At 42.1% G+C, this 20,631-nt stretch overlaps 1 protein-coding gene, 1 long non-coding RNA gene and 1 other non-coding gene across 3 annotated transcripts in view; all 3 read left to right on the top strand.

Annotated features, from left to right (window-relative positions):
• LOC103794318 (uncharacterized) overlaps window positions 1-20,631 on the top strand; it is a 190,718-nt gene that overhangs the window by 67,296 nt on the left and 102,791 nt on the right. The window lies entirely within an intron of this gene.
• On the top strand, window positions 1,607-1,713 carry LOC118147997 (U6 spliceosomal RNA). Its single transcript, XR_004734734.1, has one exon. It is a non-coding gene; the product is annotated as a U6 spliceosomal RNA (small nuclear RNA).
• LOC100403489 (heterogeneous nuclear ribonucleoprotein A1-like) overlaps window positions 5,491-20,631 on the top strand; it is a 30,407-nt gene continuing 15,266 nt past the window's right edge. Inside the window, exon 1 of the mRNA XM_002743168.7 lies at window positions 5,491-20,631. This exon is cut by the window's right edge and continues 15,266 nt beyond it. Coding sequence (XP_002743214.1) covers window positions 5,553-6,515 — 963 coding nt within the window. The 5' untranslated portion in view covers window positions 5,491-5,552 and the 3' untranslated portion in view covers window positions 6,516-20,631.

Raw genomic sequence — 20,631 nt, 5'->3', positions numbered from 1 at the left:
GCTCTAAGGGATCTTCCTTCTTCTTGGGCTGCTTTGAATATGACTTCTCTTGATTCGGCAACCCGTCTAGTCGAGGAATGTAATACAATAAAAAACTTTAATTTAGAAAAGAGAAAAAATGTGCTGAGCACTGTGTCTCACACCTGTAATCCCAGCACTTTGAGAAGCCAAGGCAGGAGGATCACCTGAGGTCAGGAGCTCTAGACCACCCTGGCCAACATGATGAAACCCTGTCCTTACTAAAAATACAAAAAATTGGCTGGGTGCAGTGGCTCACGCCTGTAATCCCAGCACTTTGGGAGGCCAAGGTGGGTGGATCACGAGGTCAGGAGTTCAAGACCAGACTGGCCAACATGGTAAAACCCCGTCTCTAAAAGTATACAATAAATTAGCTGGGCATGGTGGCAGGTGCCTGTAATCTCAGTTACTCAAGAGGCTGAGGCAGAATAACTTGAACCCAGGAAGCGGAGTTTGCAGTGAGCTGAAATTGTGCCACTGCACTCCAGTCTGGGCAGTAAGAGTGAAACTCCATCTCGAAAAATAAAAAATACAAAAATTAGCTGAGTGTGGTGACAGGCACCTGTAATCCCAGCTACTCAGGAGGCTGAGGCAGGAGAATTGCCTGAACCCAGGAGGCAGAGGTTGCGGTGAGCCGAGATCGCACCATTGCACTCTAGCCTAGGTAACAAGAGCGAAACTCCGTCTCAAAAAACAAACAAAGAAGTTTCACATTGCATTGGACTCGCTTGTCCTTCCACCTTCTGCCATTTAAGGACACAGTGTTTCTCCCCCTGAAGGATGCAGCAACAAGGTGTCATCTTGAAAGCAGAGAGCAGTCCTCATAAAAAAACAGAAACTACCAGTGCCATGATCTTGGACTTCCCAGCCTCTAGAACTGTGAGAAAGTAAATTTTTGTTCTGTATAAATTGCCAGTCTCATGGCCAGGCACAGTGGCTCACGCCTGTAAACCCAGCACTTTTGGAGGCCAAAGTGGGTGGATCACTTGAGGATGGGAGTTCGAGACCAGCCTGACCAACATGGTAGAACCCTGTCTCTAGTAAAAATACAAAAATTAGCTGGGTGTGGTGGCACGTGCCTATAATTCCAGCTACTTGGGAGGCTGAGGGAAGAGAATCACTTGAACCCAGGAGGTGGAGGCTGCAGTGAGCCAAGATTGTGCCACTGAACTCTAGCCTGGGTGACAGAGCAAGACTCTGTCTCAAAAGAAAAAAAAATTACCAGTCTCAGTGTTTTGTTATAACAACACAAACTGGACCGAGACAATCTCCATCTATTCCTTAATCTCTATCTCTCTCTCTATTTACCTACCTATCTCTCTGTCATCTGTCTAACCTCCCTTTCCTTCCAGGAAGTGGAGATTTAGGCAATAGCGTTTTGAAGACTATTGTTTCAAAAATGCTTCCATGCTCTTGAGAAAGGGCTACTATTTGTTGCTCATTGCTTACCTTTTTTTAGCCTGCTTTGATTTTTCATTGGCCATCAAAGTTCTTACTGATGATCTTGAGTCAACTCTTTAATGACTTAGATGGAAAATTGGGAGGAAAGGAAGAGGAAGTAAACCTTCAGAAGTGAAAAGATGAAAGAGTGCTCGCTTCGGCAGCACATATACTAAAATTGGAACGATACAGAGAAGATTAGCATGGCCCCTGCGCAAGGATGACACACAAATTCGTGAAGAGTTCCATATTTAAAAAAAAAAAAGAAAAGATGAAAGGGATATAGTGAGAAAATAGGAAGGACTATTGATCCACAGTCAGAAAAGTGGCTCAAGATTGGGGCTACCACCTGAAAAATCTGCACAAGTGAGTTGAGAAGATGTCCATAATAAGCCTTGTCTTGGCTGGACACGGTGGCTCACGCCTGTAATCCCAGCAGTTTGGGAGGCTGAGGCAGGTGGATCATGAGGTCAGGAGTTCAAGGCCAGCCTGGCCAACATGGTGAAACCCCATCTCTACTAAAAACACAAAAATTAGCTGAATGTGGTAGTGGGCACCTGTAATCCCAGCTACTCAGAAGGCTGAGGAAAGAGAATCACTTGAACCCGGGAGGCTGAGGTTCCAGTGAGCTGAGATTGCATCATTGCACTCCAGCCTGGGCAGGCGAAAGGGTGAGACTGTGTCTCACCAAAAAAAAAAAAAAAAAAAAAAGAGGCTTGTCTTTGTGCCTCTGGAGTCATATCGGATTAGAAACTTTGCCAGCTGACTCTGCAGTTTTCACAAGATTGAAAATCTCATATTACTTATCCCCTGGCTTCCAAAGATCAGGTATTCACCCTTCACGAAACTTTGTTCATTTTACATCAGGTCTCCTCTATAGTTTTCCTTCCTGTAGAAGCAGGGCTGACCTTGAAGCATACATCTATTTCTTCCACTGGTCAATTACCTCGAATGGTATTTCACCAAAATACCTTTTCTCTTTGTTAGATTAAAGATGACTCCTAGACCCTCAGAGAAATGATGGGAAACAGTTTCCACATCTGTACTTAGATGGCTTAACTAAGACTACCAGATCCCCCAAACTGGGATAGCAATACATGGTGCTACCATTCCCCCAGAATGTTTTCTTCCCCTAATCTATTTCAAGCCAGACAATCTGTAAATGAGTTTTGTCTTTCCTCTATATCAGGATTCTTTGCTTAAATTTGGATAGAGATGCAGACTCAAGGTAAAAGTTTAACCACCTGATTCTCAAACTTTGTATCTCAGACCTTCAGCTTCTTATCTGGGGTGGAAGGTGGTGATGGGAAGGGAGGAGAGTGTCGCAGTTCTACAACCATCATTCCTAATTTCCCCTTAGTGCTTGTTTGCAATGCCTCTTCCTGGGACCAAATTATTCTCAGGAACTGTTTGGTTGCAAGGAAGAGAAACTCACTAAAATTACCCAAGTAAAATGGTACGTTTATTATATGGCTATAACAACCAATGTCTAGGCCGGTGAGGCAATGTTATAGACATTTATGGAGAAAAAATGAAGTATATATAGTTGGACCTTAGAGGGTCTCTAAAAGGTAGATAGAAAGTAAAGAAATAAGGCTGTTTTTTTTTTTTTCTAAGACCTTCCATCTTTCATCTCTGCTGCTTTTCACTCTGGCTTTCTCCCTGCAGAGAATACATTTCTCCCTATTCATGGTGTTTTTGACTCTGTGGTTTCACCTTTGTTCACTGTCTCACGATGAGGGAGGTTGTTATCTAAGAGGAAATTGGAGTGCTATTAAGATAGGAGAACAGGCCGGGTGTGGCGGCTCATGTCTGTAATCCCAGCAGGTGGATTTGAGAAGCCGAGGTGAGCAGATCGTGAGGTCAGGAGTTCAAGACCAGCCTGACCAACCTGGTGAAACCCCGTCTCTACTAAAAGTACAAAAATGAGCTGGGTGTAGTAACATGCACCTGTAACCCCAGCTACTCAGGAGTCTGAGGCAGAACAGCTTGAACCTGGGAGGTGGAGGTTGCAGTGAGCTGAGATCATGCCACTGCACTCCAGCCTGGGTGACAGAATCACACTCAGCCTCAGAAAAACAAAAAAAGGGAATCACACGCTGTCTCAAAAAAAAAAAAAAAAAAAAAAGTAGGAGAAAAAACTCTAAGAAGCCAAAAAACAAAAACAAAAACAAAAAAACACCATAATAATGACCAATCTATCCAAGCTAATTCAAGTTGGATTAATAGTTTGCCATGTGTGAAGTGAAAGTCACCAGGACACCAATCTTTAGTGCCTCACCCTGTCCCTGGAACTTGAAGGCACCCAGTAATTGTTTCCTGAGTGAATGAATAAATTAGTGAACGACTGCAGTTGAATGCAGAATTCATGTCTGATTTATTTTGATTCATCTAGGTAACACTCATAGCACCTGATATACTGGTATGTGTGTGTGTGTTTGTTGGTATATGGTTAAGTACTCAGTAGGCAACTGAATATTTGCTGAGTACCAACCTAATAACATACCTTACTGTATTAGTAGAATAACTCTCACCTCCTTTAAGTATTGTGCTTTTAAAATAGCAAAATTGGCCAGGTGTGATGGCTGACACCTGTAATCCCAAAACTGTGGGAAGCTAAGGCAGGTGGATCACCTGAGGTCAGGAGTTCGAGACTAGCCTGGCCAACATGGCAAAACCCCATCTCTACTAAATATGAAAGCCAGCCAAGTGTGGTGGCATGCGCTTGTAGTCCCAGCTACTTGGGAGGCTGAGGCAGGAGAATCACTTGAACCTGGGAAGCAACAGTTGCAGTGAGCCAATATTGCACCATTGCACTCCAGCCTGGGCAACAATAAGATTCTGTCTCAAGAAAATAAATAAATAAAATAAAAGTAAAATGGAAAAATCATGGTATAGTATTGTGTGGCAATGCATCATATAAAAAATATTATGACCTCAATTTGCATTTATCTCAAACATAAAGGAAAATTGTTTTGCTAATATCTAATATACAGGTTGATATTTGAGTCTTCACATAGGTCAAATGTTAAGAGTAGTTCATGAGTTCTCTAAGGGAAGAGTGGGGCTTCCACAACATGGAGGGCTCAATTCAGTTGTCTTCTGGGTGTTGGCTCTCAGCACACTGTGATATACTACAGTGTATGTGGGCCAGTGTGGGTTCTAAGAAAAATGCATTATCTTGTTGGAACTCAAGTAATTTTCACAAGATGAACAAAAAACTTAAAAAGATATCTGTAATGAAATTGCAAATTTAAGATAATACCTATAATGGAAGCATAAGGAAACAACGAGAAAAATGGCAAAACAAAGACTTCTGCTCTGTTACAAGCTCTTTGTCAGCCACATTAAGAGATAAAATAGCCAGGTGTGGTGGCTCATGCCTGTAATCCCCAGCACTTTGAGAGGCTGAGGTGGGCAGATCACGAGTTCAGGAGTTTGAGACCAGCTGGGGCAATATGGTGAAACTCTATCTCTACTAAAAATACAAAAATTAGCCAGGCATGGTGGTGCACGCCTGCAGTCCCAGCTACTTGAGAGGCTGAGGCAGAATCACTTGAACCTACGAGGCAGAGGTTGCAGTGAGCCAAGATCACGCCACTGTACTCTAGCCTGCATGACAGAGGAAGACTGTCTCAAAAACAAAAAAAAAAGGAGAGAGAGATAAAACAATAATATCAGCTGGGCACAGTGGTTCATGCCTGTAATCCCAGTACTTTGGCAGGCTGAGGCAGGTGGATCTCGAGGTCAGGAGTTCGAGACCAGCCTGACCAACATGGTGAAACCCTGTCTCTGCTCAAAATACTAAAATTAGCTGGTGTAGTGGAGTCTGCCTGTAATCCCAGCTATTCAGGAGGCTGAGGCAGGAGAATCCTTTGAACCCAGGAGGCGGAGGTTGCAGTGAGCCAAGATCGCATCACGTGCTACAGCCCGGGTGACAGAGCGAGACTGTCTCAAAACAAAACAAAACAAAAAACAACAACAACAAAAAACACACAATGATATCTAGTGAGATCTGATAAAAGGTGTCGAGCCTTTCTGCCCGTGGACGCCGCCGAAGCAGCATAGTTAAAGTCTTTCTTCTCCCCGCGATCATGTCTAAGTCAGAGTCTCCTAAAGAGCCGGAACAGCTGAGGAAGCTCTTCATTGGAGGGTTGAGCTTTGAAACAACTGATGAGAGCCTCAGGAGCCATTTTGAGCAATGGGGAACGCTCACAGACTGTGTGGTCATGAGAGATCCAAACACCAAGCGCTCCAGGGGCTTTGGGTTCGTCACGTATGCAACTGTGGAGGAGGTGGATGCAGCCATGAATGCAAGGCCACACAAAGTGGATGGAAGAGTTGTGGAACCAAAGAGAGCTGTCTCAAGAGAAGATTCTCAAAGACCAGGTGCCCACTTAACTGTGAAAAAAATATTCGCTGGTGGCATTAAAGAAGACACTGAAGAACATCACCTAAGAGATTATTTTGAACAGTATGGAAAAATTGAAGTGATTGAAATCATGACGGACAGAGGCAGTGGCAAGAAAAGGGGCTTTGCCTTTGTAACCTTTGACGACCATGACTCCATGGATAAGATTGTCATTCAGAAATACCATACTGTGAATGGCCACAACTGTGAAGTTAGGAAAGCCCTGTCAAAGCAAGAGATGGCTAGTGCTTCATCCAGCCAAAGAGGTCGAAGTGGTTCTGGAAACTTCGGTGGTGGTCGTGGAGGTGGTTTCGGTGGGAATGACAACTTTGGTCGTGGAGGAAATTTCAGTGGTCGTGGTGGCTTTGGTGGCAGCCATGGTGGTGGTGGATATGGTGGCAGTGGGGATGGCTATAATGGATTTGGTAATGATGGAGGCAATTTTGGAGGTGGTGGAAGCTACAATGATTTTGGCAGTTACAACAATCAGTCTTCAAATTTTGGACCCATGAAGGGAGGAAACTTTGGAGGCAGAAGCTCTGGCCCCTATGGTGGTGGCGGCCAATACTTTGCCAAACCACGAAACCAAGGTGGCTATGGCGGTTCCAGTAGCAGCAGTAGCTATGGCAGTGGCAGAAGATTTTAATTAGGAAACAAAGCTTAGCAGGAGAGGAGAGCCAGAGAAGTGACAGGGAAGCTACAGGTTACAACAGATTTGTGAACTCAGCCAAGCACAGTGGTGGCAGGGCCTAGCTGCTACAAAGAAGACATGATTTAGACAAATACTCATGTGTATGGGCAAAAAACTCGAGGACTGTATTTGTGACTAATTGTATAACAGGTTATTTTAGTTTCTGTTCTGTGGAAAGTGTAAAGCATGCCAACAAAGGGTTTTAATGTAGATTTTTTCTTTTTCTTTTTTTTTTTGCACCCATGCTGTTGATTGCTAAATGTAATAGTCTGATCGTGACGCTGAATAAATGTCTTTTTTTTTTTAAAAAAAAAAAAAAGGTGTCGAAAAATTAATTTGCCATGGAGCCCTGTTGGAACTGTGGATTTACGTCCCCCACCACCGACAAGGAACATTGCCCTGAAGTGTATCTTGTGCTTGAGTTTAATCCATAAAGTTGTCATGGTTATCATGACATTTAGAAATAAACTATCTAGAGTATGAAGGCCGATCTTTACAGCTTTTTTACAGGAATGATTTAATCAGGTAATGCTCAATTTTACTTGACTAACTTTATGGTTTTTTAGCTTAAAAACAGAGGTTAAAAAGCTACATACTATTGGAGAAACATGTATTCTTCTGCGCTGGTAAAATTTGGCTGAAATAATAAGAAAAATTTGTTTCTTTGTCAATATCATTGGAAGATGCATAGAAAAGATTGCTGAAGATCTGAGGAAACAAGTGTTAGGATAGATTTGACCTCGTGGGAGGTTTCTGATAGGATTGAATGAAGTACAGTTCCTTTGTTTGTTTAAGACAGACTTTCACTCTTTTTGCCCAGGCTGGAGTACAGTAGGGCAATTTCAGCTCACCACAACCTCCGCCTCCCAGGTTCAAGCAATTCTCCTGCCTCAGCCTCCCTATTAGCTAGGATTACAGGCATGCGCCACCACACCTAGTTAATTTTGTATTTTTAATAGAGACAGGGTTTCTCCATGTTGGTCAGGCTCCTCCTGAACTCCCGACCTCAGGTGATCCGCCTGCCTTGGCCTCCCAATGTGCTGGGATTACAGGCATGAGCACCACACCTGGCTGAAGTGTATATATATTTCTAACTTGACTCAGTTTATGCTATTTGCTAGATTCTGTTTAAATAGTGAACACATGGAAAACAATTCTATCTCCATTAAGAAAAATATATCTACTGGGCGCGGTGGCTCATGCCTGTAATCCTAGCACTTTGGGAGGCTGAGGTGGATGGATCACCTGAGGTCAGAAGTTGAAGACCAGCCTGGCCATCATGGTGAAACCCCATCTTTAAAAAATAAAAAGAAAGAAAAATATATCTTGGAGGGGCCATTAATTATAAAGGTATAATTATACCTTTAATTATAATTACTTCATTTTTAATTTTTTTATTTTATTTTATTTTTTTAAAAATAAAGTGCTTGGATTACAGGCGTGAGCCACCACACCCAGCCAATTACTTCTTATAAGAGGGATAAAACTAGAGGGATAGAGCATAAGTGAAATTTAATGACTACATCATTCATATGCAGTTACTGTACTAAAGTTAGAGCCATAACGATCAAAATTTCAGGAATATTAAGTGGGATAAATTTTGTGAAAATAGAACCTTTAATATTAAAAAATTCATAATGATGTATAGCAGACGTTGACAGCCTTTTTTGGTAAAGAAGATAGTCAGCATTTTAGGTTTTGCAGGCCATATGTCCATATTATAGTGATTCAGCTCTGCCACCGTAGGGTGAAAGCAGCCATAGATAATATGTAACTTAATGAGTGTGATTGTATTCCAATAAAACTTTATTTATAAAACAAGAGTGGAATGCATTTGATGTAAGGGCCATAGTTAGACACCTGCTTTCTAATAAGATGGGTTGCCATAAACACAGAGATTTGTTGTTTATCTTCTAACAAAACAGTTTAAGAGGTTCTTGAAGTTAAAGATAAATCTGTCATTTATTGTGTTTCAGGTACACACCATCACACCTGGCTAATTTTTAAAAAATTATTTGTAGAGATGAGGGTGGGGTAGGGTGTGTGGGTGTCTTGCTATGTTGCCCAGGCTACTCTGAAACTCCTGGGCTCACTCAATCTGCCTGCTTCAGCCTCCTAAACTGTTGGGATTACAGGTGTGAGCCATTGCACTCAGCCAATTTATTGGTATTTTATGTGACAAGTGGTTGTCAGTAGTATGCTACCTCGCAGATAAATTTAGAGAAAAATAAGAACAGATTAAATGGCTTGTTTCTTCAAAGCAAAAGTGACATCTATTTTTTTTTTTTTTTTTTTTTGAGATGGAGTTTCACTCTTGTTACCCAGGCTGGAGTGCAATGGCGCGATCTCGGTTCATCGCAACCTCCGCCTCCTGGGTTCAGGCAATTCTCCTGCCTCAGCCTCCTGAGTAGCTGGGATTACAGGCACGTGCCACCGTGCCCAGCTAATTTTTTGTATTTTTAGTAGAGATGGTGTTTCACCATGTTGACCAGGATGGTCTTGATCTCTTGACCTCGTGATGCACCCGCCTCGGCCTCCCAAAGTGCTGGGATTATAGGCGTGAGCCACCGCGCCCGGCCAAAAGTGATATCTAATAATGACAAACTGCTTTTTAAAAGATACCCAGATGACATTTTCAAAAATGGCTCTGAGGAAATGTCTCTATTGCAATATTGTTTAGTTGTGAAAATTATATATGTTTGTCACCTACATACTGAATACATTGGAAAAAGAATTTTCTAATATGTTTAATAATCTCTCAAATAATTGTAGTGGATTTTGAATCTGATTGTTAAAAAATATAAACATGCAGGCCAGGCGTGGTGGCTCATGCCTGTAATCCCAGTACTTTGGGAGGCCAAGGTAGGCGGATCACGAGGTCAAGAGATAGAGGCCATCCTGGCCAACATGGTGAAACACTGTCTCTACTAAAAATACAATAATTAGCTGGGTGCAGTGGTGTGCACCTGTAGTTCCAGCTACTTGGGAGGCTGAGGCAAGAGAATCACTCAGGAGGTGGAGGTTGCAGTGAGTCGAGATAGTGCCACTAAACTCCAGCCTGGTGACAGAGCGAGACCCCATCTCAAAAAAAAAAAAAAAAAAAAGAAACAAAACCACGTGTGTGTGTGTGTTTGTATATATATACACACATATATATATGTATATATATACACACATATATATATATATGTATATATATACACACAAGCAACGCCTTCTCATTTGTTTGCAGGCTAATTTTTTGGCATTAAGAATGGTAGGAATCAGGCTGGGCATGATGGCTCACACCTGTTATTCCAGCACTTTGGGAGGCTGAGGTGGGTGGATCACCTGAGGTGAGGAGTTCAAGACCAGCCTGGCCAACATGGTGAAACCCCATCTCCTCAAAAAATATAAAAATTAGTGAGGCATGATGTCTGGTGCCTATAATCCCAGCTACTTGGGAGGCTGAGGCAGGAGACTCGCTTGAATCTTGGAGGTGGAGGTTGCAGTGAACCGAGATGGTGCCATTGCATTGCAGCCTGGAAGAGAAAGACTTTGTCTCAAAAACAAAAGAATGATGAAAATCTATTGGCCAAATTTCAGCAAAGACCTCTGCATGAATCAGGGATAGGATTTAAAAGATTATTATAATCTATAAGTGCAGCTAAGCAAGATAGTTCTTCCATTTGGATCTATTTGGAACTTCCATGTGAGGTTCTTTCTCCATCTGTGTCATCCACTAGAATTAGGAGTTGATCATAAACTGAACTTAGATGCACACCTTCAAATTGCTGTGACACAAAACATTAAACCAAGATGTTATTTTATTTATTTTTATTTTTTGACTTTTAAAATTTTTATTTTTATTATTATTTTTTTGACACAGAGTCTCATTCTTGTTGCCCAGGCTGGAGTGCAATGGCGCAATCTCGGCTCACAGCAACCTCTACCTCCCCGGATCAAGCGATTTTCCTACCTCAGCCTCCCAAGTAGCTGGAATTACAGGCATGTGCTACAAAGCCTGGCTAATTTTTTTAGTTTTAGTAGAGACGGTGTTTCTCCATGTTGGTCAGGCTGGTCTCGAACCCCTCACCTCAGGTGATCTGCCTGCCTTGGCCTCCCAAAGTGCTGGGATTATAGGTGTGATCCACCACACCTGGACTATTTTTTTTAAATTTTTTGAGACTGAGTTTCACTCTATCGCCTGGGCTGGAGTGCAATGACAAGAACTTGGCTCACTGCAACCTCTGCCTCCTTAAACCAAGATTTTAAAAATAATGAAACACACTGAACCCATCACTTATGGATACTTTCTGTTCTAGAAATTAATAAAATAAATATTATTTAAAGATTTTACTTCATACCTTTTGTACCCTTTAAATATGCCTCTTACAAATTTTAACATGTAAAGTAGCCCCTGTATATTATATAAATATGTGAATATGCATATTTTGGAATCTATATGTTAAACCTTTAAAAAATTATAGTGATGGGCTGGGTGCAGTGGCTCACATCTGTGATCCCAGCACTTTGGGAGACCAAGGTGGGCTGATCATGAGGTCAGGAGATAGAGCCCATCCTGACTAACATGGTGAAACCCTGTCTCTATTAAAAGTGGAAAAATTAGCCGGGTGTGGTGGTGCGCACCTATAGTCCCAGCTACTCAGGAAGCTGAGGCAGAATCACTTGAACCTGGGAGTGAGCCGAGATTGCGCCACTGCACTCCAGCCTGGGCTACAAGAGCGAAACTCTGTCTCAAAAAAAAAAAATTATGGTGATACACTATCCAAAAAGTTTGGAGACTATCATTTGGGGTAGGGAGAGAGTATGCATATCAGAACATTGACAGACTTTGGAGCTACACAGACCAGCTGTGAGTAATAATAGTAACTACCACTTAATGTCTCTCCTATGGCTAGGCACCATGTCAGACATGTTGCAGAAATTGTCTCACTTTATCCTGTCCAAAACCATATGTGAGAGGGATAACATGGCTACATTTCCTCTTTTCTCTGCACTGGACACATTTTCCGAGATGCTCTGGGGCAGACTATGTCTTCTGCTCCTGTGAGCCATGTGGCCCTCAAATTCTTTAACTTTAAAATTGCTGCTCTAAAATTAGGCTCAAGTCTACCAGGCTCTGAAAAGCATTTAAAAGGATTTCTATGTCATTCATTGAACAAAAGGGAAAAAACCCATAACATCACCTCTTTAACACTTTATTATCTAGTCAACTTTCAACTTTTGATTCAATATGGGTAATGGCAAGTAAAGATGGAATGGCAGGTTCAAAAAAATCCAAAACCACAGTTAAAACAATATTATAGTCAATGCTCCATTATTTAGAGATTATAAACTATAATTATATTGTTGGCTAGACCTGGTAGGGGTTCATTTTTTCACTGAGGCTGGGCTTTGGAAGAGGGTCAGACGAAGTTCATACATTCAGGGAGACTCAGAAGGCAACTGGTCCCTACACATTCTGCCCCTTGTTAGAGTAGAGGCTGGTAATTTGAACTCATTAATTTCTACCTAATCACTAACCCTGCAAGTTGGGGAGGCCTACCCCTCTGAAATCCATGCTGCCATTGCTACACCCTGAATAACAGACTGTGGACTGAACATTACATTTTATAGATGAGAAGATTTAAGTAATTAAGTTTAGAGAGATTAAGTAATTTGTATACTGATAAAGGATATAATAAATTCCTCTTCAAAGGTTTTAGCCTATAAATTGTTAAGTGCAATGAGTTCTGAGATCCTCTCCAATGAACCAATGTATCATCAGTATATTCAGCTCCCCTGTTCTTTGTTCTTCATTTTTAAGTTTAACTTCCTTGTTCTCTTCATCTCCTTGGCCCCAGTTTCAGTAAACAACCCCCTCCTAGCCTCTATCGCTGGCTCTGTCCTGAGTCACCCCTTGTCACCTGCTCTGACCTGAGTCACCTTTAGTTACCTGTTCCATAACCGTCCTTCCCACCAAACTGCTCACTTTGCCACTCTGACTCATACCTTTGCTCCCTTTAAAATAGCCAATTGGAATTAGCTTAGACTGTGTGGTCCAACCCTAGCCAACAGGGGCTGCCTGCATCAGGGATAAGAACCCCATTCCTCTCCATTGTTCATGTGTGACCTCATCATTGCTTCAACTGTGAGACATACCCTTCTATAGAAGTAAATTGCCAGGCCGGGTGCAGTCATGCAAGCCTATAATTCCAGCACTTTGGGAGGCTGAGGAGGGCAGATCACAAGGTCAGGAGAGTGAGACCATTCTGGCCAACATGGTGAAACCTCGTCTCTATTAATATACAAAAATCAGCCAGGCATGGTGTCACGTGCCTGTAGTCCCAGCTACTCGGGAGGCTGAGGCAGGGGAATTGCTTGAACCTGGAAAACAGAGGTTGTAGTGAGCTGTGATCATGCCACTGCACTTCAGCCTGGTAACAAAGTGGGACTCCACCTCAAAAAAAAAAAAAAAAAAGTAAATTGCCTTGCTGAGAAAATTTATATTCGAGGGCTATACATTCATATTTGAGTGCTATTTCTTTTGTGGCACTAAAAATTTACAAATAACACCAACTGAAAGCCAGTGTCAGAGTCAGGGTTAGAGGCCAGGCCTGGCTGATTCCAAAGCCTCCGTGCCTTACACTACCTCAACTTGTGCAGTTTGGTCCTTGGCTAATGTGACAGAGATATTTTTGGATAGAGGCTCTTCTTTCTTGACTCTTGAAACATATTATATTGGCAGATGCCAACTCTGCTTATTCCAAATGAAAGCCTCGTAATCCTTTTCTGCGACTTTGCTAAGAGTCATAAGGGAGTTTTGAAATCATCCATTCCAGTGCTTTCATTTTGCAATGAATAAAATTAATACCCAGAAAGATAGGGTAACTTCCCCTAGCTCCCCATAGTAATTAGTGATGGCTATAAACCTGCTTGATCTGAACTTTTTTTTTTTTTTTTTTTTTGGTGGATTCTTGCTCTGTCACTCAGGCTAGAGTGCAGTGGCACAATCTTGGCCCACTTCAATCTCTGGACTTCTGGGTTCAAGCAATTCTCCTGCTGAGTAACTGGGATTACAGACATGTGCCACCATACCTGGCTAAATTTTGTATTTTTAGTAGAGACTAGGCCTGGTGGCTCAGGCCTATAACCCCAGCACTTTGGGAGGCCAAGGTGGGCAGATCACGAGGTCAGGAGTTTGAGACCAGCCTGACCAACATGGTGAAACCCCATCTCTCTTAAAAATACAAAAATTAGCAGGATATGTTGGTGCATGCCTATAATCCCAGCTACCTAGGAGGCGGAGGTTGAAGTGAGCTGAGATCATGCCACTGTACTCCAGCCTTGGTGACAGAGTGAAATTCCATCTCAAAAATAAAATAAAATAAATTTTTAGTAGAGCTGGAGTTTCACCATGTTGGCCAAGCTGGTCTTGAACTCCTGACCTCAAGTGATTCACCTGCCTTGACCTCCCAAAGTGCTGTGATTACAGGTGTGAGGCACCGGGCCTGGTCTCAACCTGAACTTTTGAACTCTTCACATATTGGGAAGATGATCCCAGAATATAGATGTGTGTGATTCAGCTTGAGTTTTCAAGCATACATAATTGAGCACCGAATTTTTAATTTTCTTAAAAAAAAAAATTGACCAAGCATGGTTTCCCACCAAACTTGGTTAAAACTTTAAACTGGGACAGTGGTTATAGTGTACTAATCCTAGGTTTGTTTCTTGCTCTTGTTTATCTTGATTTGAAAAGATGAGCCATGGGATTCCCAAACGTTTGGATGCTTTTCTGATGCTTTTAATAATACAGCATGTAAAGAGTCTATTTTAGAACTTTTTATGGTCATGAGGTGGTACATAACCATCACCAAATTCTATTCTATTTCTATCTAAGATTGAATTTCTAAAAATCTCTGATTAGGTTTTTCTTTCTTTTTTTTTTTTTAGCTTACACCTGAGCCCATAGAGTTATGCCAGGCCTCTAACTTGATCTTTTTGTTATAAATAATGAATGAATTTACTAAGTGAGAGCTAAAAGCAGCATTACTTTTTTTATTGCTTTCACTCCTTTATTCAAACACTGAAAATATATTGAGTACCAGGCCGGGCATGATGCCTCACGCCTGTAATCCCAGTACTACGGGAAGGTGAGGTGGGTGGATAACCTGAGTTCGGCAGTTTGAGACAACCTGAACAACATGGAGAAACCCCATTTCTACTAAAAATACAAAATTAGCTGGGTATGGTGGTGGTGCATGCCTGTAATCCCAGCTATTCAGAGGCTGAGGCGGGAGAATCCCTTGAAACTAGAAGGTGGAGGCTGCGGTGAGCCAAGATTGAGCCATTGCACTCCAGCCTGGGCAACAAGAGCAAATCTCTTTCTCAAAAGAAAAAAAAAAACATATACACACACACACACAGAGAGAGAGCGAGATTATCCTCATTCTTGAGAGTTTCATGGTCTAGAAGAGGTGATAGATTTATAAAGGCATGTAAGGTTTGAAATGGCACATGGTGAGTATTGTCATAGAAGTGTATGGGCACTGAGAAGCTTCTGTTTGTCCGGGGGAGTGGGGAAGACACTGGAGGAAGTGACATTTGATCTGAGTATTAAAGGATGAGTAGGAATTCATCAGTGGGGAAACAGAAAGGTTATTTCAGAGGAAAAGACTAATGCAAACAAAGGTAGAGAGGAGTGGATCCCCACTATGTTGTAAATTCCTGGTGGTTGGAAACTTAAATGTGAGTGACTAGTATTTCAACACTTTGGGCCCATAAGACTGATTTCAAGCTTTCAAAATCCATTTCTAAAAATTAATTTTTAAAGCTAAGTTGTAATTATTGTTTGGCTTTGCTGGCTATTATTTATTTGGCATCTATTATGTGCTCTTAATTGTGTTAGGTGCTTTAAATATTTAATTCCTATGGCAGTTCTATACTGTAGCTACCGAAGAGGAAACTGAGCATCAGGAAGCATAAATGCTTTGCCACGATCTTGATGTGTAAGAGGCCAAGCAAGATTGTTGCTCTTCAAACATACCTGTACTCACCAAAGTCATTTATTTTTAGCTGAAATAATAGTCTCTACTATAAAGTATAAAACAGATCTTTAAGAATGATTTTTTTTTTTTTTTTCTGAGACAGTCTTGCTCTGTAGCCCAGGTTGGAGTGCAGTGGTGGGATCTTGGCTCACTGCACCCTCCACCTCCTGGGTTCAAGTGATTCTCCTGTCTCAGCCTCCTGAGTAGCTGGGATTACAGGTACACGCCACCACGCTCGGCTAATTTTTGTATTCTTAGTAGAGATGGGGTTTCACCATGTTGGTCAGGCTTGTCTCAAACTCTTGACCTCATGATCCACCCGCTTCAGCCTCCCAAAGTGCTGGGATTACAGGTGTGAGCCACCGTGTCAGGCCCAAGAATAATTTATTAAAATAACTTTAAAGTATTATAGGAGACTATTTAAAAGCATCTCATCTAGCTTTGAGGTATAGATGAAGAAGGTCATCCAGAGAGGTTAGGTGAAATGCTCATGGTGCAGCCAGTTAGATAGCTTGCTGATACTTGATCCTCTGCTTCCTTCAACACTGCTCTGGCTCTTTGACACTGGATGCTAATTATCCACCTGGGAGATATAAAAGTGAATAAGAAATATTGCTTACAGGAAAGCTCAATAACTTGCCTAAGGTCACAAAGCTCAGGAGGAGTGGAGCTGGCACTGAAACCAGGCAGTCTGGCTTCAGAATCCGTGGTCTTAACTATGCTCTTACAGAGGTGTAGAGATGTGGGGATGGAGTGGGTAGCTTCTCTTTAATTCTGCCATTATTTGCTGAAGAATCTACTAAAGACATTACTTAGGCTGGGCACAGTGGGGTATGCCTGTAATTCCAGCAGTTTGGGAGGATGAGGCTGACAGATCACCTGAGGTCAGGAGTTTGAGACCAGCCTGGGCAACATGGTGAAACCCTGTCTCTACTAAAAATACAAAAAAAATTAGCTGGGTGTGTTGGCACATGCCTGTAATCCCAGCTACTTGGAAGACTGAGGTAAGACAATAGCTTGAACCTGTGAGGCAGAGGTTGCAGTGAGCCAAGATTGTGCCACTGCACTCCAGCCTGGCTGACAGAGTGAGACTTCATCCCCCGCCCCCCTCAAAAAAGACATTGCTTAAACATATTTAGTACTTTATTATTTTTATGTATTTATTTTTGAGACAGAGTTTCACTCTTGTTCCCAGGCTGGAGTGTGATGGTGTGATCTCAGCTCCCTGAAACCTCCACCTCCCAGGTTCAAATGATTCTCCTGCCTCAGCCTCCCGAGTAGCTGAGATTACAGGCACGTGCCACCATGCCCAGCTAATTTTGTATTTTTAGTGGAAACAGGGTTTCTGTCATGTTGGTCAGGATTGTCTCGAACTCCTGACATCAGGTGATCCATCCGCCTCAACCTCCTAAAGTGCTGGGACTACAGGCGTGAGCCACTGTGCCCAGCCCATGTGTAGTACTTTAATGTTCCCAATCTATAGTCACATTTGCCTAACATGTCACCATTTACAAAGTACATTAATAACCTTGACTCTGATGGCACTTCACAACAACCATGGCAGGAAAAGCCAGAGCAGGTTTTGTTATGCTTATTGACAGATGAACCAGGATCAGAGAGGCTAGAGGAGTTGTTCAGCTTCATGTATCGCTATGCAGAGATGGGATTAGAATCCATGTAAAAAGTTAGTAATCACTGTCTGCAAGATATTTTATATAATATAAACAGGCAAAATCATGTTTGAAAATGAAAGGCAAAATGTGATGTGTTCTCTAGGAGGTACTGGGGAGGATGATTGGAGGTTTAGAAGATAGTAAATCATGCCCCATTGGCTTTCTGTTAGAGGGGGAATATGAGCCAGCTTGTAAATATGGAAAATATATAGACAGGTGGTAATAGTGAGGAGGGCATTCCATGGGGAGCATGACGAGACCTGGGGTGTGAGCTTCTGTTTCAATCTCAGCTCCTGACAGCTGGTTCATTTATCATTGTATTTAAAGATTCAGCCTGTCCAGGCCAGTTTAAACAAGAGGCAAGTAGCTTGGCTCTCCCCTTTTGGATCTGAAAGTTTCTAAAATGTTCCTGGGCTCCCACAAAACTTCTGAGACCATGGCCCTTTTCCTTTGGTTTTTGTTGTTCTGGTTATTGACTGTCTCATATTTAGAGCCTGACCGATATGCAATCTAATACCTGCGGGCTTTGATGTTCCATGAACACATACGTGGATGATGTTTCCTGCCATCACCACTATATAGAGCTGACTCTATGCAGTTAATTACTTAGGCAGTTGTGGGCTATACCCCATTTTCCAGTTCTGTCTACTCAAAATGCTCTAGGCAATAGATTTCATCTGTCAGAGAGCTTGATGGGGAGAAGGTACTTCATAATACTATCACTCCTAAACCACTAAAATAATCCAGCAAAAGTTTTAACTAATAAGCCAATAAAAGAGATAGAAGGGAATAAAATAAATTAATGAATCCAAATGAAGGCAGAAAAAGGGGAAAAAGCAGAGAACCAACGAGATGAAAGCAACAAGTGGGTAGATTAAGACCCAACCATACCAATAATCACACTAAATATAAATGATCTAAACACCAAAATGAAAAAACTGAGATTGTCAGATTAGATACAAAAGCAAATCCCAACTATAAGCTACCTATAAGAAACCCACTTGATTTATTTATTTATTTTAATTTAATTGTTTTGAGATAGTATCTCGCTCTGTCACCTAGGCTGAATGGTGGTGGTATCATGGCTCACTGCAGCCTTGATCTCCTGGGCTCAAGCAATCCTCCCTCCTCAGCCTCCTGAGTACCAAGTAGATAGCTGGGACCACAGGCATGTACCACCATGTCCAACTTTTTTTTTTTTTTTGTAGAGAGTGGGGTCTCAGCTTGTTACCTAGGCTGGTCTTAAACTCTTGACCTCAAGTGATCCACCTGCCTCAGCCTTCCAAAGTGCTAGGATTACAGGAATGAGCCACCATGCCCAACCAAGAAACCCACTTTAAATATGAAAACATAAATATGTTACAAGTAAAGAGATGAAGAAAGATATGCCATCTTATCCCTATCAAAATAAAGCTGGAGTGGCTAAATTAATGTCAAACAAAGCAGATTTTAGAGTAAAGAGTAAAAAACATTCCTATTGATAAACAGAATCACTTCATAATAATAAAGGAGTCAGTTCATCCAGAAGACATAATCTTGAAAGTTTATATACCAAATAACCAGAGCTGCTCTGAGTACCCCTCGGAAATTCAACCCTAGGAGGTGTCCTAGAGGGATTCCTGCCCCGGAGCTCCAGATCTCCAAGGAAGACCCCAAGTGAGGAAAGGGAACTGTTTCCGACCTTAATGAAGGTGTTTCCCTCAGCATACTGTAGTGAGGGTCCTGGAAGGGTTCTGCCCGCTGCACTCCCCTCAGGCTCGTGGATCCTGTCTGAGTGATAACCTCCTTGGCTTTCCTCAGAGAAGGACCAAGGGAAACTTGGTGATTAATAGCACGTTTCCCAAGATGTTAGTTTGGTCTTGATGAAAACACTTTAATGTGCTGGGCACAGTGGCTAATGCCTGTAATTCCAACACTTAAGGAGGCTGAGGCGGGTAGATCACCTGAAGTCAAGAGTTCGAGACAAGGCTGGCCAACATGGTGAAACCCTGTCTCTACTAGAAATACAAAAAATTGTTTTGCCATGCTGGTGTGCACGTACAGTCCCAGCTACCCGGGAAGCTGAAGCAGGAGAATCGCTTTAACTCAGAGGCGGAGGTTGCAGTGAGCTGAAATTGTACCACTGCACTCCAGCCTGGGTGACAGAATGAGACCCTGTCTCTAAAAAAACTGACAGAGACTTGCTCTTCTTGCCCAGGCTGGGCAACCTTCCCCTCCCAGGTTCAAGCTATTCTCCAGCCTCAGCCTCCTGAGTAGCTCAGATTACAGGCATGCACCCCCATGCCTGGCCAATTTTTGAATTTTTAGTAGAAACAAGGTTTCTCTATGTTGGTCAGGTTGGTCTTGAACTCTCGACCTCAGGTGATCCGCCCGCCTTAGCCTCTCAAAGTGCTGGTATTACAGGCATGAGCCACTGTGCCTGGCCTACACTTTAGTGTTATTCCACTGTATTTAGGATTAGGATAACGACAAAATTCCTTAACCTAATTTACAAGGCCTTTCATGACCTCCCATTCATTAATAGACACACTTGAAAAACATAATAAATATTAGTTCAATAAACAAATATATGAAAACATTTAAATAGAGAGGAGAAATAGGCTAGTCTTTGCTCACCTGTCAAGTTCATCTCTCGCTGTGTCCTCTCCCCAACATATGCTATTCTAGCCATAATCAGCCCTTCCAATTTCTTAACATCTCTGTGCTTTCTTTACTTTGACCTCACACATGCCATTTTTTTTATTCTTCAAACATTCCTTCTTGCTTCCCCACATTGAACACAGACACAGATACACACACATACACACACACACACAGACACACTTACCCCTATCTCCCATCCCCAGCACCTCACACTTGCTTAAATAAGTCCCCCTCATTCTTTAGGATTCAGCTTAAAACTTTTCAGAAAGTTTTTTTCACTGTTTTAGTTGGTGGTCCTCCCATGAAGCTCCCATATATTCCTTGTGCTTCTCATTTATAACAATTATTATTTTGTTTTGTAGTCATTTAATTGTCTATCTTCCCTGTTAGACTGAAGCACAGGAGCTCAATAAATTGCTTTTTAAAAATTAATGAATATTCTACACACAGAATGAAAATGAAGGCTGCCCCATTTCTATGGTAGGATATCCCATTTGGGCAGAGAGAAAGATGGAGGAACTGAACCCTGATCTGGAGCCCGGCTTATGGTCCCCGGGGAGGAGTATTCATGTGTGGTATCACTCAGCCTTTTCAGGGAATGTGAAGAAAGGAGCTGTCATACTAAAAAGGGCTACCCACCTTTGAGGGAACTAATAAAATGTCTCTTCAAGGGTTGGCTGTCCAAAGTGTGGCTGAAGGAGTTGGGCTCTATATCTTCACACTCCG

The sequence above is a fragment of the Callithrix jacchus genome, chromosome 1 (genome assembly GCF_049354715.1).
Source record: "Callithrix jacchus isolate 240 chromosome 1, calJac240_pri, whole genome shotgun sequence".
In the NCBI taxonomy this organism is placed as follows: domain Eukaryota; kingdom Metazoa; phylum Chordata; class Mammalia; order Primates; family Cebidae; genus Callithrix; species Callithrix jacchus.
This window is presented reverse-complemented; position numbering and strand designations above follow the sequence as displayed.